Source organism: Ranitomeya variabilis, chromosome 2 (assembly GCF_051348905.1).
Source record: "Ranitomeya variabilis isolate aRanVar5 chromosome 2, aRanVar5.hap1, whole genome shotgun sequence".
NCBI lineage: Eukaryota > Metazoa > Chordata > Amphibia > Anura > Dendrobatidae > Ranitomeya > Ranitomeya variabilis.
In genome coordinates, this window is record NC_135233.1 from 198,378,804 (window position 1) to 198,403,908 (window position 25,105).

The window sequence follows — 25,105 nt, forward strand, 5'->3', positions numbered from 1 at the left end:
TGCACCAGCAGAATAGTGAGTGCAGCTCTGGAGTATAATACAGGACATAACTCAGGATCAGTAATGTATGTACACAGTGACTGTACCAGCAGAATAGTGAGTGCAGCTCTGGAGTATAATACAGGACATAACTCAGGATCAGTAATGTATGTACACAGTGACTGCACCAGCAGAATAGTGAGTGCAGCTCTGGAGTATAATACAGGACATAACTCAGGGTTAGTAATGTATTGTATGTACACAGTGATTGCACTTTTAGGTCCATTGCCATAAGCATCTCTTACAAATGTGATAAGACATAAGTAACCCTCAGGCTGGTGGGTCAGGATGCGTCCTCGGTGGTCTTACCTCGCACGCAGACGTTGGTGGTGATGAGAACTTTCTCTTTGCCATCCCGGAATCTCTGGATGATATTTGCTCGGTCGTTCTCCGACAGTTCTCCGCTCAGCAGAGACACCTGGTGTCCATCTTTAGCCATTTCTCGGGAAAGCCAGTCTGCAGTTTTCTGATTCTATTTAACAAAAGAAACACTGATTGGTGTCACAGAAATTACTTCTGACAGTGGGCGTTACATGGTCCGAGATGGGACTGTACCTGACAGAAGATGATTGACTGCGCTATAGTCATTGACCCATACATATAGGTTAATGCCAAGAATTTTTCTTCATCACTTTCACAAAACTTGTAAAATTGGCGAATATTTTTCATAGTCATGTCCTCCTTCTTTACTTTTATGGTGTTTGCATTTGGAACAATCTTCTTGGCAGAACACCAAACGGACTCATCAAAGGTGGCAGAAAATAGAATCAACTGGCAGTTGGGTGGCATCGCCCTGCGGGGAGGAGACAGGTCAGGACTTCCCTAGAAGAAGAGGCGCCGCAGCACCCGTGCCTCAGGCACCGCAGCACTGAGGCCTGCAAACATGGCAATAGTGCAGAACTATATCAATGTGTGGCCCACTTTAATCTTCTGATCATTGAGGGTCCCACAGGTTCAACGTCCATAAAGTTATGATACATTACACCTACATAGACTGTGGCTGCCATGAGTGAGTGACAGGTGATGGAAGTATCGAACATTAAAAAGACGCCCCCTTCTGTCCCGGGAAACTCACCGCTTCACTCGGACGCTGTGGTCAGAATATTCCTGGCAGCCGATAAGGATGTCGGCTTCATCCAGGACAAATACTTTTATGTCTTTGACGTTGAAAAGCTTGAGCTCGAAGCACCAGTCCATTACCGTTCCCGGCGTTCCTACAATGATCTGAGATTCGATTCTGGTTGCTGAAAAAATATAGTGAAAAAAAAATCAATTTGCAGCTGAAATGCTCCATACATCTTCTATACTTGGAGGAGGATGAGATTCCTGATCCATAGCTCAGGGTAGTAGTAGGACATAATAAAAGACTACAGCTCCATTCGCCATCTAGTGGCCGTTTGCAAGTACTGTGGTTCAGATCACATTCATTTCAATAGGAGCTGAGCTGCAGAACCAGGAACAGACCCTTAATAGAAGGCAGGAATTATACTGTACAGTTATTACCATTTATTGAATGATGATATATTGGGGCCAAAATGTAAAAGTGAAGTGCAAATGTATCCGCAAAGGGCAAAACATTGCAGACTCGGCTCTGATATACAGCAACGCTACTCACGTGTGTTCCCACTTATGGCAAAGATCACGTCAATTCCTTCACAGAACTTCGCCATCTGTTTCAGGACTTCTCCCGTCTGTAACGCCAACTCAAATGTGGGACTGAGGCAGATGCACTGAGGACGGGAACAAGAAAGCAACGAGGGGTTAGCTCACCTCCATTTTTCTGGCATCTGTGCTAAAATCATTTCACTTTGCTCTTCACAGGAGGTTTTTTTTGTTTTTTCAGAAAAAAAACAAAAACAAAAAAGAACACACACAAAAAAAATACAAACAAAAAAAAGTACATATCACATCTGATAGGAAATCTCTCCAATCTAAGCCCTGACCAATGAAATGGCCACAAAGGACACTTCAGGAGGAAAAAAATCCACAACTCTTCAGAAAAGGAAAATCTGCACCGAAAACGCTAAAGAGGACGGTTTCAGCTTTAAAAAATAAAAACAAGAATCAACCGGGGAGAATGTCAGTCCTCAACCCGAGGAGCCTGGTGTGACGCCCGTGGTGTAGGCATAGGAGGGACTGCAGCAGGAATATCACCACCTTTCTTGTTCATCCGAATTAGCCCCACTCAGATATTTGGGAGTGGACAGAAATGTGTGCAATGAATCTGCATCATGTGAACATACACTAACTGAAGGAAACTACAAGTTCCAGCATGCCAAGGCAGACACAGGCTGGGCCAGTGTTAGGGCATGTTGGGAGCTGTAGTGTAAGAAGATCTGGACTGCAGCAGGTTACTGATCACTAGTGTTGAGCATTCCGATACCGCAAGTATCGGGTATCGGCCGATACTTGCGGTATCGGAATTCCGATACCGGGATTCCGATACTTGCCGCGTATCGGATACCGGAATCGGAAGTTCCAAGATTCAAAATTCAGAAATTCAGCCAATGAGAATGATTCCAAGTGTGGGCACACCCTGTTTAGCATGGAGGGCATGAAAGTACTGGCAAGGCTGTGATTGGCTGCTGAAATGATGTCATGATGCAGTTTAAAAGTTGCTGGCGCCATTTTGCGATCACTCTGCTGTGAATTCAGTTAGTGACAGGACGCTGTTTGCTGACTGAGGGACAGTTTAGAGATAGCGATTTGCTTCTTTGTGCTTTCCAAAGGCTAATTTAGCAACCGCTGTGTTCACCTACTATTCACCTTGCTTTTGCCTTGTAGCGCTGTTTTCACAGCGATCTGCAAGGTCTGTGTGTGTGTGTGTGTGAGTGCAGCCCACTCTCTAGTCTGAGTGCAGCCACATAGGCCATCCATAGCTGGTTGTATTCAGTTCAGGGAGGGTGGTTCATTGCCTCATACAGTACTGTTCTCTTTTTTTTTTTTTTTTTTTTTTTTTTTTTCCAAGTAGTGTAGTCTGCTGCTAATTTATTCAAAAAAATCCTATTAGTGTCTTTCCACCCGTCTCCAGCTAATTTGTGGAAAAACACTACATAGGATAAAGTAGAGGAGGGTTTTTGGGCCTTGCAGCGCCGTTTACGGCTGTCTGCACGGTCTCCGTGTGACTGCAGCTCGCCCTGTAGTCTGTGAGCAGCTATAGCCTGGTTGTCTCCAGCTCAGGGTTGTTCACTGCGTCATACCGCCAAATCAATTTTCTTTTTTTTCCAAGTAGTGTAGTCTGCTGCTAATTTATTTAAAAAAATCCTATTAGTGTCTTTCCACCCGTCTCCAGCTAATTTGTGGAAAAACACTACATAGGATAAAGTAGAGGAGGGTTTTTGGGCCTTGCAGCGCCGTTTACGGCTGTCTGCACGGTCTCCGTGTGACTGCAGCTCGCCCTGTAGTCTGTGAGCAGCTATAGCCTGGTTGTCTCCAGCTCAGGGTTGTTCACTGCGTCATACCGCCAAATCAATTTTCTTTTTTTTCCAAGTAGTGTAGTCTGCTGCTAATTTATTTTAAAAAATCCTATTAGTGTCTTTCCACCCGTCTCCAGCTAATTTGTGGAAAAACACTACATAGGATAAAGTAGAGGAGGGTTTTTGGGCCTTGCAGCGCCGTTTACGGCTGTCTGCACGGTCTCCGTGTGACTGCAGCTCGCCCTGTAGTCTGTGAGCAGCTATAGCCTGGTTGTCTCCAGCTCAGGGTTGTTCACTGCGTCATACCGCCAAATCAATTTTCTTTTTTTTCCAAGTAGTGTAGTCTGCTGCTAATTTATTTAAAAAAATCCTATTAGTGTCTTTCCACCCGTCTCCAGCTAATTTGTGGAAAAACACTACATAGGATAAAGTAGAGGAGGGTTTTTGGGCCTTGCAGCGCCGTTTACGGCTGTCTGCACGGTCTCCGTGTGACTGCAGCTCGCCCTGTAGTCTGTGAGCAGCTATAGCCTGGTTGTCTCCAGCTCAGGGTTGTTCACTGCGTCATACCGCCAAATCAATTTTCTTTTTTTTCCAAGTAGTGTAGTCTGCTGCTAATTTATTCAAAAAAATCCTATTAGTGTCTTTCCACCCGTCTCCACCTAATTTGTGGAAAAACACTACATAGGATAACGTAGAGGGAGGTTTTTGGGCCTTGTAGCGCCGTTTACGTCTGTCTGCACGGTCTCCGTGTGACTGCAGCTCTATCTGTTGTCAGTTCAGCCCCAAAAAAATAAATAAATAATAAAGTTCACCAAACACACCATTTACACCACTTTACATTTGTGTAGGCCACATTAGCTCATATTAAAGTCTAGTCCACACTTTAGATAATTAGTGTTTCTTATACCTGTTAGGAGGAGTTGCTCAGGAATAAGCACACAAATCCGTTAGTACTTTTCTGCTTATCTTTATCAGTCAACCAAGATGAAGAAGGCAGTGAGTAAGGCACGTGGGCGTGGGAGCCATCGCGGAGCAGGGAGGGGACGTGGGGATTCTGTGCCTGCTGCGGGCACCGGTGACTCATCAGCACCCACTTTCACCAGGCAACAGTCGTTCATGCGAAGCTTTGTGTCCGAGCGCCGTACACCGCTGCTGCGTGAAGAACAAATTGAAGCTGTTGTCGGATGGATGGCAGCTAATGCATCAACTTCCATTAGTGCCACATCCTCTCAGACACAGAGCACTGGAGAGCAGCCATCTGTCTCTTCACCACCTGCCAAATTGCCCAGGCAGACAGAGAGCCCAGGACAGGAGCCGTCTCTACTTCTGTTCTCTGAATCTCTTGGCTTGGAAACAGGGGGCCAGCCAAGCAGCATTGGAGAAATGGAAGAAGAGGCAGGGTGCAGTGATGCCCAACAGCTTTTTCTGTCTTCCTCTGAAGAGGCGGGTGGGCCAGTGGCTCCGGTCACCACATCGCAGGCCGCATCAGCTGATGATGACACTCAGGTGCCACTTACTGGTGCGTGCTCTGCTGCTGAGACTACCCAGGAGGAGCAGTTGGGGGCAGAGGGTAGTGTAGATGATGAGGTCCTCGACCCATCTTGGCGTGAGGGACAGGAAGGTGGTGGGAGCAGCTCTGAGGAAGAGATTCCCCGTACGGCCCAAAGAGGGAGAGGGAGGGGGAAGACTGCGGATCCTGCAGCCTCCGCTTTGGCACCCGTTAGGAGCATGTCTCTTCCCAAAGCAAAAAAGGGCGCTCCCAAGACTTGCAGTGCCTGGTCCTTTTTTGACACAGTTGCAGATGACATTTGCTATGTCAGATGCAAGGTGTGTCATCAAAAAGTCAAAAGAGGTCGAAATGTCAGCAACCTCAATACCTCCAACATGTGGAAACATGTGCGCAACAGGCACCCGGCGGAGTTAGAAAAACACACTGAAGAGGTAGGCCAACCAACAGCGGCAGCTACCACCTCTTCAGCTCGTGTTGCCTCTTCCTCTAGCTCACACGCAGCTGGTTCGGCTTCCTCCCAGGATCGCCGTGGAAGAACCTCTGTCCCTGTTGTCCAGAGACCCGCTGTAATTCCACCCGCAGCGCCACTTTCCCAGTCATCCACACACTCCCAGCCCAGTCTACAGCCATCGGTAGTACAGGCATGGGAGAAAAGGCGGCCTTTCTCGTCAAACCACCCACGAGCACAGGCTCTGACTGCAGGCATTGCCAAACTTCTGTCACTGGAAATGCTGTCATTCAGGCTGGTGGAGACTGACAGCTTCCGTGACTTGATGTCATTGGCAGTCCCACAGTACAATGTGCCCAGCCGCTTTTACTTCAGCAGGCAAGCCGTCCCTGCCCTGCACAAGCATGTGGAGGGACACATAAAACACGCGCTACTGAACGCCGTCAGTAGCAAGGTCCACCTCACCACCGATGCGTGGACCAGTCAACATGGACAGGGGCGATACCTTTCCCTCACTGCCCATTGGGTTAATGTCGTTGAGCCGGGTACAGACCGTGCGAGTGGCGCAGGACGTGTCCTGCCCACTCCAAGGATTGCAGGAATCCATTCTGTACACATTGACTCCTCCTCTTACACCAGTTCCTCAGAATCATCGCTGCAGGAGCCGTCACAGTCCACCTCCACATGGACCCGTGATGAACGTGTACCTGTTACGACCGACATGAGCACAGCCGTGGCCAAACGTCAACAGGCCGTCTTGAAATTAATTTTTTTGGGGAATCGTAGCCACACAGCGCAGGAGCTCTGGAATGCCATCAAGCAGGAGAGCGATGTGTGGTTTGTGCCAGCGAATCTCCAGCCAGGCATGGTAGTGTGTGATAATGGCCGAAATCTGGTGGCAGCTCTGGGCCTCGGCAACCTCACTCACATCCCATGTCTGGCACATGTGCTCAATTTGGTCGTGCAGAGCTTTTTGAGGGACTATCCGGATCTTGATGCACTGCTGCACAAGGTCCGCCTAGAGTGTGCTCACTTGCGGCGTTCCAGCACGGCAAAAGCGCGCATTGCGGCTCTGCAGCGCCGACACCGCCTGCCGGAACATCGCATCATATGTGACCTACCTACCAGGTGGAATTCCACGTTACATATGTTGGAGCGGTTGTGTGAGCAGCAGCAAGCTGTAATGGAGTACCAGCTGCTTCAGGCGCAAAAAAGTCGCAGTCAGCGCCGTACAGACTTCACAACCACAGAGTGGGCCACTATGAATGACGTCTGCCAGGTTTTGCGTCCCTTTGATTATTCCACGCGGATGGCGAGTGCAGATGATGCACTAGTCAGCATGACTGTCCCCCTTATCTGCCTGCTTGAAAAATCACTGCAAGCGCTAAGGGATGATGTTGTGGAAGAGGTGGAGGATGAGGATTCACCATTTCCATCATCTTCTGGACAGTCAGCGCCACGTGGTTCCTCACAAACGCGTAGGCAGGGGACAGTTTGTGAGGAGGATGAGGAGGAGTCAATGGAGGAGGAAGACATCCGTCCAGAGGAGGGAGTTACCGAATTGTCCAGTACTCAGTGTGTACAGCGAGGGTGGGGTGATGACGAGCGGGCAGAGATCACGCCTCCAGCAGGGGACAGCGTTTCTTGGGCAGTTGGCAGTCTGCAGCACATGGTGGATTACATGCTGCAGTGCCTGAGAAACGACCGCCGCATCGACCACATTCTCAACATGTCTGATTATTGGGTGTTCACCCTCCTCGATCCTCGCTACCGGGACAACGTAGAAAGCCTCATCACACCGTTGAACCGGGAGCGAAAAATGCGGGAGTACCAAGACACACTGGTGAATTCCATCATCTTCTCCATTCCAACTGAGAGAAGTGCTGCTAGTGCATTCCAAAGCAGCTCAGTGCGTCCAGGCAGTGGTGGAGGCTCTGCACAAAGAGGGAGCAGAAGCAGTGCCTCTGCCCAAGGCAAGACCAGTATGGCCCAACTGTGGCACAGTTTTCTGTGCCCGCCACAAAAGTCTACACCATCACAGACGGCTCCAGTCAGCAGGAGGCAACGGTTCCGTCAGATGGTGACAGACTACATGTCTTGCCCTCTTGCTGTACTCCCAGACGGCTCTTCCCCTTTCAAGTTTTGGGTCTCAAAGCTGGATACATGGCCAGAGCTAAGCCAGTATGCATTGGAGGTGCTGTCTTGCCCTGCGGCCAGTGTATTATCGGAACGTGTCTTTAGTGCTGCAGGTGGTGTACTAACTGACCGTCGCATGCGACTATCCTCCGATAACGTTGACCGGCTTACTTTCCTGAAAATGAACAAGGCCTGGATCTCGCAGGAATTTGCCACTCCTCCTCCTGATTGAATAATTAGGTCACTGTATACGTTATCCAGGTCTCCTGTTGTGTTCATCTTTCTACCACCTGAACTTAAATTCCTGGGCTCCAACACCGCCAGTTGAGGCTCAGAAGTGCCGTCTGCACAGTCAAAACATACGACCCAGTGTTATTGGGTTTCAGTAACGTCAGCTGATCCCCAGCTGTGTAGCCGGCAATGTGTCATGCGACCGCCACGCTGACACAACAACTGAAATGTAAGGGAATCTGTCCCCCCCCCCCCAAGGCGTTTGTTACTGAAAGAGCCACCTTGTGCAGCAGTAATGCTGCACAAGGAAAAAGGTAGCTATTTTGGTTTTGCTCCTTGCACACGCAAAACTTAACACTTATAAAATGTGTCCACTGATACCGTAAAACCGTCCCGGAGGTGGGACTTTCCTTCGTAATATGACGCAGCACAGCCGTCATTCCTACCCCCCCGGCGCCGCGCCCCGGCTCCTCAGCGTTGTTTGATTCCGTCCAGGAGCCTGCGCTGTTATGTTATCCCGTGGCCAGGCACACTTAGCGCTGCCCGTCTTCTGGCATCATTTGGTGTCAGGCTGGCTGCGCCTGTGCGGCCACGCTGGCCGAGAGCCCGCCTCGCAGTGTCTTCTGATTTAATCCCACTGGGGGCCTGGGATCCATGGACATGCGCAGTGCATATCTGAACCTCCACCTCTCACTCATCTCCCTATGGCTTCTTCAGACTGTTCGGTGTCAGCTGGTCCCTAATAGCATGCCACGGCCGTGACACCGCACAGTCTTAAGAAGCCGTAGGGAGGGGAGTGAGAGTCGAGGATATGCACTGCGCATGGCCATGGATCCCAGGCCCCCAGTGGGATTAAATCAGAAGACACTGCGAGGCGGGCTCTCGGCCAGCGCGGCCGCACAGGCGCAGCCAGCCTGACACCAAATGATGTCAGAAGATGGGCAGCGCTAAGTGTGCCTGGCCACGGGATAACATAACAGCGCAGGCTCCGGGACGGAATCAAACAACGCTGAGGAGCCGGGGCACGGCGGCGGGGGGGTAGGAATGATGTGCTGTGCTGCGTCATATTACGAAGGAAAGTCCCACCTCCGGGACGGTTTCACGGCTTCATGGGACACATTTTATAAGTGTTTAGTTCTGTGTTTGCAAGGAGCATGATGAAAAGAGCCACCTTTTCCTTTTGCATCTTTTGTGCTGCACAAGCTGGCTCTTTCAGCTACAAACGCCTTGGGGGGGGGGTTAAAGGTTCCCTTTCGACTTTCTCAGGCTTCGGCCTACATTGTGTTCCTCTGCTTTTCCACCTGCCCCTGGGCTCCAACACCGCCAGTTGCCGTCCAGAAGTGCTGTACGCACAGTCAACAGTCCCTCCTCTGTTATTGGGGTTCAGTAACGTCAGCTGTTCCCTTGCTGTGTGTGTGGCAATCCCTCCTACCTCCTCCACCTCCTCCTCCTCCACCTGTCCCTGGGCTCCAACACCGCCAGTTGCCGTCCAGAAGTGCTGTACGCACAGTCAACAGTCCCTCCTCTGTTATTGGGGTTCAGTAACGTCAGCTGTTCCCCTGCTGTGTGTGTGGCAATCCCTCCTACCTCCTCCACCTCCTCCTCCTCCACCTGTCCCTGGGCTCCAACACCGCCAGTTGCCGTCCAGAAGTGCTGTACGCACAGTCAACAGTCCCTCCTCTGTTATTGGGGTTCAGTAACGTCAGCTGTTCCCCTGCTGTGTGTGTGGCAATCCCTCCTACCTCCTCCACCTCCTCCTCCTCCACCTGTCCCTGGGCTCCAACACCGCCAGTTGCCGTCCAGAAGTGCTGTACGCACAGTCAACAGTCCCTCCTCTGTTATTGGGGTTCAGTAACGTCAGCTGTTCCCCTGCTGTGTGTGTGGCAATCCCTCCTACCTCCTCCACCTCCTCCACCTGTCCCTGGGCTCCAACACCGCCAGTTGCCGTCCAGAAGTGCTGTACGCACAGTCAACAGTCCCTCCTCTGTTATTGGGGTTCAGTAACGTCAGCTGTTCCCCTGCTGTGTGTGTGGCAATCCCTCCTACCTCCTCCACCTCCTCCTCCTCCACCTGCCCCTGGGCTCCAACACCGCCAGTTGCCGTCCAGAAGTGCTGTACGCACAGTCAACAGTCGCTCCTCTGTTATTGGGGTTCAGTAACGTCAGCTGTTCCCCTGCTGTGTGTGTGGCAATCCCTCCTACCTCCTCCACCTCCTCCTCCTCCACCTGTCCCTGGGCTCCAACACCGCCAGTTGCCGTCCAGAAGTGCTGTACGCACAGTCAACAGTCCCTCCTCTGTTATTGGGGTTCAGTAACGTCAGCTGTTCCCCTGCTGTGTGTGTGGCAATCCCTCCTACCTCCTCCACCTCCTCCTCCTCCACCTGTCCCTGGGCTCCAACACCGCCAGTTGCCGTCCAGAAGTGCTGTACGCACAGTCAACAGTCCCTCCTCTGTTATTGGGGTTCAGTAACGTCAGCTGTTCCCCTGCTGTGTGTGTGGCAATCCCTCCTACCTCCTCCACCTCCTCCTCCTCCACCTGCCCCTGGGCTCCAACACCGCCAGTTGCCGCCCAGAAGTGCTGTACGCACAGTCAACAGTCGCTCCTCTGTTATTGGGGTTCAGTAACGTCAGCTGTTCCCCTGCTGTGTGTGTGGCAATCCCTCCTACCTCCTCCACCTCCTCCTCCTCCACCTGTCCCTGGGCTCCAACACCGCCAGTTGCCGTCCAGAAGTGCTGTACGCACAGTCAACAGTCCCTCCTCTGTTATTGGGGTTCAGTAACGTCAGCTGTTCCCCTGCTGTGTGTGTGGCAATCCCTCCTACCTCCTCCACCTCCTCCTCCTCCACCTGTCCCTGGGCTCCAACACCGCCAGTTGCCGTCCAGAAGTGCTGTACGCACAGTCAACAGTCCCTCTTCTGTTATTGGGGTTCAGTAACGTCAGCTGTTCCCCTGCTGTGTGTGTGGCAATCCCTCCTACCTCCTCCACCTCCTCCTCCTCCACCTGTCCCTGGGCTCCAACACCGCCAGTTGCCGTCCAGAAGTGCTGTACGCACAGTCAACAGTCCCTCCTCTGTTATTGGGGTTCAGTAACGTCAGCTGTTCCCCTGCTGTGTGTGTGGCAATCCCTCCTACCTCCTCCACCTCCTCCTCCTCCACCTGTCCCTGGGCTCCAACACCGCCAGTTGCCATCCAGAAGTGCTGTACGCACAGTCAACAGTCCCTCCTCTGTTATTGGGGTTCAGTAACGTCAGCTGTTCCCCTGCTGTGTGTGTGGCAATCCCTCCTACCTCCTCCACCTCCTCCTCCTCCACCTGTCCCTGGGCTCCAACACCGCCAGTTGCCGTCCAGAAGTGCTGTACGCACAGTCAACAGTCCCTCCTCTGTTATTGGGGTTCAGTAACGTCAGCTGTTCCCCTGCTGTGTGTGTGGCAATCCCTCCTACCTCCTCCACCTCCTCCTCCTCCACCTGTCCCTGGGCTCCAACACCGCCAGTTGCCGTCCAGAAGTGCTGTACGCACAGTCAACAGTCGCTCCTCTGTTATTGGGGTTCAGTAACGTCAGCTGTTCCCCTGCTGTGTGTGTGGCAATCCCTCCTACCTCCTCCACCTCCTCCTCCTCCACCTGTCCCTGGGCTCCAACACCGCCAGTTGCCGTCCAGAAGTGCTGTACGCACAGTCAACAGTCCCTCCTCTGTTATTGGGGTTCAGTAACGTCAGCTGTTCCCCTGCTGTGTGTGTGGCAATCCCTCCTACCTCCTCCACCTCCTCCTCCTCCACCTGCCCCTGGGCTCCAACACCGCCAGTTGCCGTCCAGAGCAAAGAGCAAAACACCTCGCCAATGTGTTAGTGGGGTTCAGCACCGCCAGCTGTTCCCCTGCTGTGTATATGGCAACGTGTACTGCGACCGCCACGCAGGCACAACAAGTTAAATTTAAGGGAACCTGTCCCCCCCCCCCCCCAGGCGTTTGTTACTGAAGGAGCCACCTTGTGCAGCAGTAATGATGCAAAGGGAAAAAGTGCCTCTTTTCGTGGTGCTCCTTGCACATGCGGAACCTAACAGTTATGAAATGTGTCCCCTCACAGCGTAAAACCGTCCGGTAGGTGGAACTTTCCTTTGTCGTGTGACGCAGCACAGCCATCATTTTTACCCCCTTGGCGCCGTGCGCCGCCTCCTCAGCGTTGTTTGAATCTGTCCCGGAGCCTGCGCTGTTAGGTTAGCCCTTGGCCATGCACACATGTTGCGGTGCCCGTCTTCTGACATCATTTGGTGTCAGGCTGGCTGCTCCTGTGCGGGTGCGCTGGCCGAGATCCCGCCTCGCAGTGTCGTCTAATGTAATCCCACCGCGGGCCTGTGATCCGTGCCCGTGCGCAGTGCATATCCTCGCCTCTCACTCCCCTCCCTACGGCTTCTTCAGACTGTGCGATGTCAGCTGGTCCCTAATAGCATGCCACGGCCGTGACACCGCACAGTCTGAAAAAGCCGTAGGGAGGGGAGTGAGAGGCGAGGATATGCACTGCGCACGGGCACGGATCACAGGCCCGCGGTGGGATTACATTAGACGACACTGCGAGGCGGGATCTCGGCCAGCGCACCCGCACAGGCGCAGCCAGCCTGACACCAAATGATGTCAGAAGACGGGCAGCGCAACATGTGTGCATGGCCAAGGGCTAACCTAACAGCGCAGGCTCCGGGACAGATTCAAACAACGCTGAGGAGGCGGCGCACGGCGCCAAGGGGGTAAAAATGATGGCTGTGCTGCGTCACACGACAAAGGAAAGTTCCACCTACCGGACGGTTTTACGCTGTGAGGGGACACATTTCATAACTGTTAGGTTCCGCATGTGCAAGGACCATAATTAAAAGAGCTAAGTTTACCTTTTCCAGCATTAGTGCTGTACACAATGGCTCTTTCAGCTACAAACGCCTGGGGGGGGGGGGGGGGGTTAAAGGTTTCCTTTCAACTTGCTCGAGTGCAGGCTTCGGCCTACACTCCGCTCCCCCTGCTCCTCCTGCTGACCCCGGGCTCTAACACCGCCAGTTGGGGCCCGGTACTGCTAGCTGCACAGAGAAAAACACCTCGCCAATGTGTCAGTGGGGCTCAGCACCGCCAGCTGTTCCCCTGCTGTGCAGCCGGCAACGTGTCCTGCAACTGCCACGCAGGCACAACACACCCAAAAGCTGCCGCCAGTGCAGGCTTCGGCCTACACTCTGCTCCCTCTCCTCCTCCTGCTGACCCCGGGCTCTAACACCGCCAGTTGGGGCCCGGTACTGCTAGCTGCACAGAGAAAAACACCAGCCAATGTGTCAGTGGGGTTCAGCACCGCCAGCTGTTCCCCTGCTGTGCAGCCGGCATCGTGTCCTGCAAAAGCCACGCAGACACCAGAACTGAAATTGAAGGGAACCTGTCCCCCCTCCCCCAGGCGTTTTTACGTTATCCAGCCACCTTGTACAGCGGTAATGCTGCATGTGTGCAAGGTGGCTCATAAACGTATTCTCCTCGCACATGTGGAACTGAAAACACGTCTGAAATGTGTCCTCTGTGTGACCATTTAACCGTCCCGGTGGTGTGACTTTCCTTTGTAATGACACGCTGCAACCCCCTTGGTAGCGCTGCCCGTCTTCTGGCATCATTGTTTGGCTGCCTGCGCCTCTGCGGCCGCCCTGACCCACACAACGCCCCTCGTTGTCTTATTTATTGGGACTGCGAGGGTGTGATTGATGGGCATGATCAGTGCATCAGTTCGCCTGTCCCTCAGCTCCTTCCGCCTTGTTCAGACTGTGCGGCTTCCTGGCCGTGGCATGCGATAAGGGACCAGCTGACGCCGCACAGTCTGAAGCGGGTGTAAGGACCAGAGTGCGAGAGGCGAACATATGTGCTGCGCCAGGCCCTGAATCCCAGCCCCGCAGTGTTTTAACAATGTTAAGACACTGCGGGGCTGGGATTCATGGTCATCGCGAACCGCAACGGCCGACATTACATGATGCCAGAAGATGGGCAGCGCTAACAGCGCTAGGCCAGGGGATAACACGACAGCGCAGACTCCTGTACAGCAAATAACAACGCTCAGGAGGCTGCACCCAGCACCAAGGTGGGATTCTTGACATCTGTGCTGCGTCTCATTACAAAGGGAACTCGCGCCTCCAACACAATTTGACTGTATAAAGGGCTAAATGTTATGCGTGTTTCATTCAGCGTGTGCAAGGAGAAAAATGAAAAGAGCAACCTTTGACTTGTGCAGCACTGCTGCTGCATGAACTATGTGGCTCTTCTACTTTGTAACCCCTGAGGGGGGGTTAAAGGTTACCTTTGAAATTGGTTCGATTAGGCTTCGGCCTACACTCTGCTCCCCCTGCAGAGGCCGGGCTCCAACACCGCCAGTTGGGGCCCGGTACTGCTAGCTGCACAGAGAAAAACACCTCGCCAATGTGTCAGTGGGGCTCAGCACCGCCAGCTGTTCCCCTGCTGTGCAGCCGGCAACGTGTCCTGCAACTGCCACGCAGGCACAACACACCCAAAAGCTGCCGCCAGTGCAGGCTTCGGCCTACACTCTGCTCCCTCTCCTCCTCCTGCTGACCCCGGGCTCTAACACCGCCAGTTGGGGCCCGGTATTGCTAGCTGCACAGAGAAAAACACCTCGCCAATGTGTCAGTGGGGCTCAGCACCGCCAGCTGTTCCCCTGCTGTGCAGCCGGCAACGTGTCCTGCAACTGCCACGCAGGCACAACACACCCAAAAGCTGCCGCCAGTGCAGGCTTCGGCCTACACTCTGCTCCCTCTCCTCCTCCTGCTGACCCCGGGCTCTAACACCGCCAGTTGGGGCCCGGTATTGCTAGCTGCACAGAGAAAAACACCAGCCAATGTGTCAGTGGGGTTCAGCACCGCCAGCTGTTCCCCTGCTGTGCAGCCGGCATCGTGTCCTGCAAAAGCCACGCAGACACTTGATCTTGTACCTTCTGCTCCCCATCCTGGTTCCAGTACCGTCAGCTGGTTCCGGGCAGAGCCTTTGGCTTAGGTGCCTCCCTCTGGGTATCCGAGTTCCACCAACGTCAGGTGGTCCTTGGTAGTGCTTTCAGGCACGGGTACCTCCTGCTTAGTAACCGGGTTCCAGTAACGTCAGCTGGTCCTCGGTAGTTCCATTGGCTCTTGGACCTTCGGGTAGCCATCCGAGTTCCAGTTCCATCAGCTGGTTCTCGGCATTTTCTCAGCCTTCTTGTACCTTCTGCTACATTTCCAAGTTCAAGAGACTAAACACGATGACCCGGAAGACCACCCCTAAGATGACGACGACACCAGAGACAACAACCACCGTGATGACGACGACCCTGGAGACGATGACCCTGAAGACCACCCCGATGACGACGACCCCGGAGAACACCCCGATGACGACGACCCCGGAGACGACGACCCTGGAGACGACGACGACCTGGAAGACCGAGAAGCAGAAGAACAAGAGGCTGCAGAACAAAGAGCAGAAGGACATTAAGCATAACACTAAATATCAGAGCAAAAAATATTATCTAAATTATAAGCAGAAGAAGACTAAGCAGTGTATGGGGGTGAGTCCGTTCCTCCTCGTGGTGCCCCTGGATAAAGCCTGATGCTGCAGGCCAAACTGAACGCGGACAAATGTAACTGTTTTGTGACAGGCAGAACGGAAGGTGTAATCTTCAAACTTTTATAGATAACAACTACGGCAATGCCTGTCACAAATAAGAATATGATGAAGAAGTAGAATATGATGAAGATAATAGTAAAATAAAAAGAATATGAACAATGTAACCAAAAAAATTATAGGTAGAAGATGAAGAAGAAGATGAATAAGGTGAAGAAGTTGATGTCAAAGAAGCTGATGATGAGGATAATGAAGAAGAAAGCGTGGGAGAAGTAAAAAAGAATGTGAAGGGCGTGGAAGTAGTGAAACATCAATATCTGACATAAAAAAAAAAAAAAATAACATACTCAAATTCTTTCTAACGCCGAACGTCATAAAAAAAAACAAAAAAAAACTGCTATTCTATTACATTGGGCTAAACCTCTGTGCCTTTAATATCTCCGCCACGTCCCCCAATACATCCTACATTATTCTTAGTTGTTTTCCTTCATGTAGAATGAACCTACAAGTTTATAAAGGGTTTATTTTAATTCCGATATTTTCGTCCCATTGACTTGCATTGGGATCGGGTATCGGTATCGGATTGGATCCGATATTTTGACGGTATCGGCCGATACTTTCCGATACCGATACTTTACGATATCGGAAAGTATCGCTCAACACTACTGATCACTAGTAGGAAATGCTGCTCTGAAAGGCGTAGGGTCACAGTGGGGGTCTCACCTCTAGGACCCACAGCGGTTGTCAGAACAGTCCTGGTCCTAACCCTGGCTGCAAGTCCGCGCCCAGGAGAAGATGGACGCACCAGCTGCTTGCCAAGCTATGGCACCGACTGACAGCATAGCAGTTCGGAGTTCGGCTACCCTCATATTTGGCAGTGAGGGCGCCTGTTCATTTATCTCCTCCAGGCAGTGGTCTTACATCCAAGGGAAAACCAGGGAAGAAAGTGGCAATTAGTGGGGGTCCTAGGTCCACACCGATCAACAATTATCCCTATCCACTGGACAGTGCCATGTGTACGAGCCCTTACACTCACCTGGGGGTATTTCTCCTTGACATCGACCCTGCTGAGCATCGCCAGAACAAACGCTGCCGTCTTCCCTGTCCCTGACTGGCTCTGAGCGATCAGATTCTGGGGTCTAGAGAGAGAAAAAGAGAAGCTAACAGCAGAAAACGTTTTGCAATTTACCTCCTATAATTTTATGGCTTACTGGTCACCCTGTGGTATCGGAGAGGTCAGCTTCCCAGGTGAGCAGCACGCGGCCAGTTGCCCAGGTGAGCAGCACGCGGCCAGTTTCCCAGGTGAGGAGCTTTGGCCAGTTTCCCAGGTGAGGAGCTTGTGGCCAGTTTCCCAGGTGAGGAGCTTGTGGCCAGTTTCCCAGGTGAGGAGCTTGTGGCCAGTTTCCCAGGTGAGGAGCTCGGGGCCAGCTTCCCAGGAGAGGAGCTTGTGGCCAGTTTCCCAGGTGAGGAGCTCGGGGCCAGCTTCCCAGGAGAGGAGCTCGTGGCCAGTTTCCCAGGAGAGGAGCTCGTGGCCAGTTTCCCAGATGAGGAGCTCGTGGTCAGTTGCCCAGGTGAGTAGTACGCGGCCAGTTTCCCAGGTGAGGAGCACGAGGCCAGTTTCCCAGGTGAGCAGCACGTGGCCAGTTTCCCAGGTGAGCAGCACGAGGCCAGTTTCCCAGGTGAGGAGCTTGTGGCCAGCTTCCAATGTGGGGAGCACGTGCCACCAGTTTCCCAGGTGAGGAGCTTGTGGCCATATTCCCAGGTGAGGAGCTCGGGGCCAGCTTCCCAGGTGAGGAGCTCATGGCCAGTTTCCCAGATGAGGAGCTCATGGCTAGTTTCCCAGATGAGGAGCTCGTGGCCATATTCCCAGGTGAGGAGCTCGGGGCCATCTTCCCAGGTGAGGAGCTCATGGACAGTTTCCCAGGTGAGGAGCTCATGGCCAGTTTCCCAGATGAGGAGCTCGTGGCCAGTTTCCCAGATGAGGAGCTTGTGGCCATATTCCCAGGTGAGGAGCTCGAGGCCAGCTTCCCAGGTGAGGAGCACATGCCACCAGTTTCCCAGGTGAGGAGCTTGTGGCCAGCTTCCAATGTGAGGAGCACGTGCCACCAGTTTCCCAGATGAGGAGCTCGTGGCCATATTCCCAGGTGAGGAGCTCGGGGCCAGCTTCCCAGGTGAGGAGCTCATGGACAGTTTCCCAGGTGAGGAGCGCGCGGCCAGTTTCCCAGGTGAGGAGCTCATGGCCAGTTTCCCAGGTGAGGAGCTTGTGGCCAGCTTCCAATGTGAGGAGCACGTGCCACCAGTTTCCCAGGTGAGGAGCTTGTGGCCAGTTTCCCAGGTGAGGAGCACGCGGCCAGTTTTCCAGGTGAGGAGCACGTGGCCAGTTTCCCAGGTGAGGAGCACGCAGCCAGTTTCCCAGGTGAGGAGCTTGTGGCCAGCTTCCAATGTGAGGAGCACGTGCCACCAGTTTCCCAGGTGAGGAGCACGTGCCACCTGTGGGCTCTGTGCTTTACAGCCTCGCTCTGCTCTGGCAGCATTGCTGGATCCCCCTGCGCTTCTCACATAGTGCAGGAACAAGGCCACCTCTGAGCAGCCTGGGGAAAGTGCTCCGTTCAGACCAGCAGCCCGTCCTCGCCACTAGTCCAAATTGTCCATAAATGCTCCAACACCCACTGAGCCAGAGGACAGAGTGGGGCGCTGCTGAAAAGGGAAGATTAGAACAAGTGAACAGTCAGTTGGCCATATAAAATATTACGGCGAGGAACGGACTGACCAGCGGCTCTCGGACTCAGCGTGACATCATTATGTATCCTCTGCCGCTGGCCGGACCGTGCACGCCATTCCAAGTTCGTGGCTCTAATGTTGGAGCAATGTGTAATATCGGCCCGATGAATTGACCAGTTTCTAAGATCTCCACCAGAGAGAGCACAGGATATTTCATTAGTCAAACGAATAGCATTAAATCTCTGCCAAATTGTGATTAGGAAATCGGTCACCGGCGTCAAAATAAAAACCCCGAGTACCGTTCTGAGGGTTTAACAAGCTGGGTCCCACAGAGGGCCACCCACGGGGATTTAATTTACACCTGGACACACATTTATCCTGTAGTTTATGGCCAGAAGACACATGAAGGACATCTATACTTACGGGTCAGCGAGAATCATCGGGAGAGCCGTGGCCTGGATATCGGAGGGTCTGTTGAAGCCCATTCCATAGATCCCCTGGAGCAGGGCAGGCTTCCTGCAGAAACAGCAGCATGTCACGTGCACTCCATAACACCCCGCCACGTGCGCCCCGTAACGCCACACGCACCCCGTAACACCACACGCGCCCACGTAACACCCTTGCCACGCGCACCCCGTAATGCCACACGCACCCCGTAACACCCCGCCACGTGCGCCCCGTAACGCCACACTCACCCCGTAACCCCCCGCCACGTGCTCCCCATAATGCCACACGCACCCCCAAAACACCACCAGCTCGTCTAGCACTTGTCCCCCTCTCCCTTTATATCGGACCCTGCACTTCTGGATTAACCCTTTTATGGTCGCTGGGTTTTCTGTACTGTGATCACTTACAAGTCCAGCTCCTCAAAGGACTTCACGGTGTACAATGGAGACGAGGGGTCACTCTGCTGCACCTTAAAATTCTCGCTGAACTCCACCAGAGACATCTGGATCAGCTTATTCAGGAGGGAGTACGTCACCTGTTCATCTGCAACATAAGAGAACACAAGATCTTTACTTTTCTAATGATTTATCTATAAATTTAGCTCCAATCCCAGTGGTCGTGGCCACATCGGCAGCCATGTGTGCTCGGGGCAGGCCAGCCTATGGAGCAGCCCCCCGCGACCCCTGAACAGTGAAAAGATGCGGCCAGATGGAAGCCGCCCTGCAGGAAGGAATCACTGCCTGTCCTGCATGCACCCATACACAGAGGTGACAGCGGCGCCCCCTAGTGCCAGAAACATAAGGATTGTGCTACAGAGACCGTGGTGGATGGAATGAGACAGCCGAGCATAATCTATAGACTTACGGTATATACTAAACTTACTGACACCTTCCTCCTCGCCATGGCCCCAGTAATGGCCTGAAAAAGCCTATATACAGGCCAAGATTCCATTCACTGACAGCCAGCAGGGATCTTCAACAAGCGCTCGGCGGTAGCAGGAGTCAGGAAGGGCAGGTACAGTATATCAGAATAACTGGACTTACCTAACTGATCGTGATCCAAACAATCAGGAGCAATAACCTGTAAAACATGGAGGCAGTCAGTATGACTGACGATCTGTCAGTATAGACAGATAATAAACTGATGTGCTGGACGATCAGATACATCGCTGCACACGGAGGAGCGCGGGACAGGAAAGCAGCACAAGCCGTCAGCACCCCGTACTCTGCACAGCGCAAAGCCACGGACATCTATAGACAGCAGGGGCAGCGCCGAGCCACAGGCACCTATAGACAGCAGGGGCAGCGCCAAGCCACAGACACCTATAGACAGCAGGGGCAGAGCCAAGCCACAAGCACCTATAGACAGCAGGGGCAGCGCCGAGCCACAGGCACCTATAGACAACAGGGGCAGAGCCAAGCCACAGGCACCTATAGACAGCAGGGGCAGAGCCAAGCCACAGACACCTATAGACAGCAGGGACAGCGCCAAGCCACGGACACCTATAGACAGCAGGGACAGCGCCAAGCCACGGACACCTATAGACAGCAGGGGCAGCGCCAAGCCATGGACACCTATAGACAGCAGGGACAGCACTAAGCCAAGGACACCTATAGACAGCAGGGGCAGCACCAAGCCACGGACACCTATAGACAGCAGGGGCAGCGCCAAGCCAGACACCTATAGATAGCGGGGCAGTGCCAAGCCACAGGCACATATAGACAGCAGGGGCAGCGCCAAGCCACGGACACCTATAGACAGCAGGGGCAGCGCCAAGCCACAGGCACCTATAGACAGCAGGGGCAGCGCCAAGCCACAGACACCTATAGACAGCAGGGGCAGCGCCAAGCCACAGGCACCTATAGACAGCGGAGCAGCGCCAAGCCACAGGCACATATAGACAGCAGGGGCAGCGCCAAGCCACGGACACCTATAGACAGCAGGGGCAGCACCAAGCCACAGGCACATATAGACAGCAGGGGCAGCGCCGAGCCACAGGCACATATAGACAGCAGGGGCAGCGCCGAGCCACGGACACCTATAAACAGCAGGGGCAGCGCCAAGCCACAGACACCTATAGACAGCAGGGGCAGCGCCAAGACATGGACACCCTTAGACAGCAGGGGCAGCACCAAGTCATGGATACTCTTAGGGTATGTTTCCACGTTCAGGAAACGCTGCGTGTTTGACGTTGCGCAGAGCCGCAGCGTCAAACGTGCAGCATCCAGATGTTACAGCATAGTGGAGGGGATTTTATGAAATCCCGTCTGCACTATGCGTGGTAACACGCACCCGGCGGCCCTGCGATTCCGGACATGAGGCGCGTCTTTTCAGATTGCAGCATGTCCGTTTACCTTGCGACGACGCTGCGCCACCGCAAAGTAAATCACAGGGCCCTATGAATGGGGTGCGATGATGCCGGATGTGTGCAATGAACAAATCCGGCATCATCGCGTCACAGAAGGGGGCGGGGCTTAGGGCGGAGCGGGTTTGCTGCTCCGTCCAAACCGCCGGCCATCCTGAACGTGGACACGTACCCTTAGACAGCAGGGGCAGCGCCGAGCCACGGACACCTATAGACAGCAGGGACAGCGCCAAGCCACAGACACCTATAGAAAGCAGGGGCAGAGCCAAGCCACATACACCTATAGACAGCAGGAGCAGCGCCAAGCCACAGACACCTATAGACAGCAGGAGCAGCGCCAAGCCACAGACACCTATAGACAGCAGGAGCAGCGCCAAGCCACAGACACCTATAGACAGCAGGAGCAGAGCCAAGCCACAGGCACCTATAGACAGCAGGGCAGCGCCAAGCCACAGGTACCTATAGACAGCAGGGGCAGTGCCAAGCCACAGACAGCTATAGACAGCAGGGGCAGCGCCGAGCCACAGACACCTATAGACAGCGGGGCAGCGCCAAGCCACAGGTACCTATAGACAGCAGGGGCAGCGCCAAGCCACAGACACCTATAGACAGCGGGGCAGCTCCAAGCCACAGGTACCTATAGAAAGCAGGGACAGCGCCGAGCCACGGACACCTATAGACAGCAGGGGCAGAGCCAAGCCACAGGTACCTATAGACAGCAGGGGCAGCGCTGAGCCACAGACACCTATAGACAGCGGGGCAGCGCCAAGCCACAGGTACCTATAGAAAGCAGGGACAGCGCCGAGCCACGGACACCTATAGACAGCAGGGGCAGAGCCAAGCCACAGACACCTATAGACAGCAGGGACAGCGTCGAGCCACAGACACCTATAGACAGCAGGGGCAGAACCAAGCCATAGACAGCTATAGACAGCAGGGGCAGAGCCAAGCCACAGGCACCTATAGACAGCAGGGGCAGAGCCAAGCCACCGACACCTATAGACAGCAGGGGCAGCGCCAAGCCACAGGCACCTACTGTATAGACAGCAGGGGCAGCGCCAAGCCACAGGAACCTATAGATAGCAGGGGCAGCGCCAAGCCAAGGACACCTATAGACAGCATTGGCAGCGCCGAGCCACGGACACCTATAGACAGCAGGGGCAGCGCCAAGCCACAGGCACCTATAGACAGCAGGGGCAGCGCCAAGCCACAGACAGCTATAGACAGCAGGGGCAGCGCCGAGCCACGGACACGGGCACTGAAGGGTTAACAATAGGAAGCCTTTTTTTTCTTTTCCCATCCACCCTCCCCTGTGCTTGTCCGCACCATTTCTCTAGTACTCACATGCATTTACTAAGGCCTCTTTCACACTTCCGTCGTGGGGCCTCCGTTGCAATCCGTCGTTTTGGGCAAAAAAAGGATCCTGCAAATGTGCTCGCATGATGCGGTTTTTGCCCATAGACTTGTATTAGCGACAGATCGCCACACGTTGCGTCCGGATCCATCGTGTTTTGGGGGACTGTCGTCACAAAAAAAGTTGAATTTAACTTGTTTTGTTTGCCGCGTCCGCCATTTTCTACCGCGCATGTGCAGCCGAAACTCCGCCCCCTCCTCCTCGGACTGCAGAATGGGCAGCGTTGAAAAACTGCATCCGCTGCCCACGTCGTGCAGTCATTTCGCAACGTGCGTCGGTACGTCGGCCCGACACATAGCGACGCACCCGTACCGACGGAAATGTGAAAGAGGCCTTAGGCCGGGATCACACACAGCGAGGCCGAGTCTCGCAGATTAAAACCAAGCTCTAGCACCGGCAATCCGGAGCGTGCAGCCGCACAGCAACACATGGAGCCGCACGCTCCGCTCCGGAGTGCCGGTGCCAGAGCTTGTTATTAACCTGCGAGACTCGGCCGTATCTCGCTGTAGTGTGACTCCGGCCTAAGGCTACTTTCACACTAGCGTCGTACTCGGCCCGTCGCAGTGCGCCAGGCCGACGTACCGACGCTAGCAGTGAATGCGCCGCACAACGGGGGCAGCGGATGCATTTTTCCAGCGCATCTGCCGCCCCATTGTGAGATGCGGGGAGGCGGAGTTCCGGCTGCGCATGCGCGGTCGGAAATGGAGGTCCGTCGGCCGCAAAAAACGTTACATGTAACTTTTTTGCCGCTGACGGTCCGCCACAACACGGCGCAACCGTCGCACGACGGTTGCGACGTGTGGCAAAGCGTCGCAATGCGACGCTAATGCAAGTCTATGGTGAATAAAACGCATCCTGCAAGCACTTTTGCAGGATGCGTTTTTACAACCAAACGACGCATAGCGACGTGCAGTGCACGACGCTAGTGTGAAAGTAGCCTAACAGCCCACATCTACCTCTCTCCTCACGGCTCCTCCCACATGACTCACAGTCACACTTCACTACCCTGAAGCTGATAAGCTGCAGGCACCAGTCAAGAAAGAAAAAAAAAAAAGACTCGGCTCACTCACACTGCAGAGCCGGCTCCTTTCAGTCACAGCAGGGAGCCGGCTCTTTGGGATCGTTCACTAACGACATATCCTACCCTCGTCCGGCACCATGACAACAGCAGACTCCTGCACTACACGGAAGCCCTTGATCATGTGACTCCTGACTCCTCCCCTCCTGTGACCTCATCACAGGTCCTGTGCGCACAGAGCAGCTGCAGCCATAGTTGTGGTGTGCGGCTCAGTCTCTGCGGTGGAGGGGCTCTGTTTCGGGACAAGTGCAGTCCCACCCGTGATCGCGCACTTTGTGTGGGGTCAGGAGTGGTTTGTGTGGCTGTAGCAGAGCCGTGTGTGTACGAGGTGTACGGAGCGGAAGCCGTATGTGCAAGGTGTATGGAGCGGAGCCGGGTGTGTACGGAGCGGAACCGGGTGTGTACAGAGCAGAAGACGTGTGTGCAAGGTGTATGGAGCGGAGCTGGGTGTGTACGAGGTGTTCAGAGCGGAGCCGTGTGTGTACGAGATGTACAGAGGGGAACTGGGTGTGTGCAAGGTGTACGGAGCGGAGCCGTGTGTGTACGAGGTGTACGGAGCAGAGCTGGGTGTGTACGGAGTGGAGCCGTGTGTGCAAGGTGTATGGAGCGGAGCCGTGTGTGTACGAGGTGTACGGAGCAGAGCTGGGTGTGTACGGAGTGGAGCCGTGTGTGCAAGGTGTATGGAGCGGAGCCGTGTGTGTACGAGGTGTACGGAGCAGAGCTGGGTGTGTACGGAGTGGAGAAGTGTGTGCAAGGTGTATGGAGCGGAGCTGTGTGTGTACGAGGTGTATGGAGCAGAGCTGGGTGTGTACGGAGTGGAGCCGTGTGTGCAAGGTGTATGGAGCGGAGCCGTGTGTGTACGAGGTGTACGGAGCAGAGCTGGGTGTGTACGGAGTGGAGAAGTGTGTGCAAGGTGTATGGAGCGGAGCTGTGTGTGTACGAGGTGTATGGAGCAGAGCTGGGTGTGTACGGAGTGGAGCCGTGTGTGCAAGGTGTATGGAGCGGAGCCGTGTGTGTACGAGGTGTACGGAGCAGAGCTGGGTGTGTACGGAGTGGAGCCGTGTGTGCAAGGTGTATGGAGCGGAGCCGTGTGTGTACGAGGTGTACGGAGCAGAGCTGGGTGTGTACGGAGTGGAGAAGTGTGTGCAAGGTGTATGGAGCGGAGCTGTGTGTGTACGAGGTGTATGGAGCAGAGCCGTGTGTGCAAGGTGTATGGAGCGGAGCCGTGTGTGTACGGAGCAGAGCTGGGTGTGTACGGAGTGGAGCCGTGTGTGCAAGGTGTATGGAGCGGAGCCGTGTGTGTACGGAGCAGAGCTGGGTGTGTACGGAGTCGAGCCGTGTGTGCAAGGTGTATGGAGCGGAGCCGTGTGTGTACGGAGCAGAGCTGGGTGTGTACGGAGTGGAGCCGTGTGTGCAAGGTGTATGGAGCGGAGCCGTGTGTGTACGAGGTGTACGGAGCAGAGCTGGGTGTGTACGGAGTTGAGCCGTGTGTGCAAGGTGTATGGAGCGGAGCCGTGTGTGTACGAGGTGTACTGAGCAGAGCTGGGTGTGTACGGAGTGGAGCCGTGTGTGCAAGGTGTATGGAGCGGAACCGTGTGTGTACGAGGTGTACAGAGCGGAACCGTGTGTGTACGAGGTGTACAGAGCGGAACCGTGTGTGTACGAGGTGTACAGAGCGGAACCGTGTGT

The 25,105-nt window shown here is 54.1% G+C and overlaps 1 protein-coding gene across 3 annotated transcripts in view; it reads right to left on the minus strand.

Moving 5' to 3' along the window:
* LOC143804887 (ATP-dependent RNA helicase DDX25-like) overlaps positions 1–23,569 on the minus strand; it is a 58,122-nt gene extending 34,553 nt beyond the window's left edge. For 2 of the 3 annotated variants that reach the window (XM_077283438.1, XM_077283440.1), the window contains exons 1-9: positions 23,483–23,569; positions 19,603–19,639; positions 18,967–19,102; positions 18,536–18,628; positions 16,428–16,530; positions 1,655–1,769; positions 1,115–1,283; positions 595–832; positions 349–511 (exon numbers count right to left, since the gene is read on the minus strand). In XM_077283438.1, coding sequence (XP_077139553.1) covers positions 349–511; positions 595–832; positions 1,115–1,283; positions 1,655–1,769; positions 16,428–16,530; positions 18,536–18,628; positions 18,967–19,061 — 976 coding nt within the window. In that variant the 5' untranslated portion in view covers positions 19,062–19,102; positions 19,603–19,639; positions 23,483–23,569. Of the gene's footprint in view, positions 1–348; positions 512–594; positions 833–1,114; positions 1,284–1,654; positions 1,770–16,427; positions 16,531–18,535; positions 18,629–18,966; positions 19,103–19,602; positions 19,640–23,408 lie in introns of all 3 variants that reach the window. The other variant, XM_077283439.1, reaches the window with a different exon arrangement.
* Positions 23,570–25,105: the final 1,536 nt, after the last annotated feature.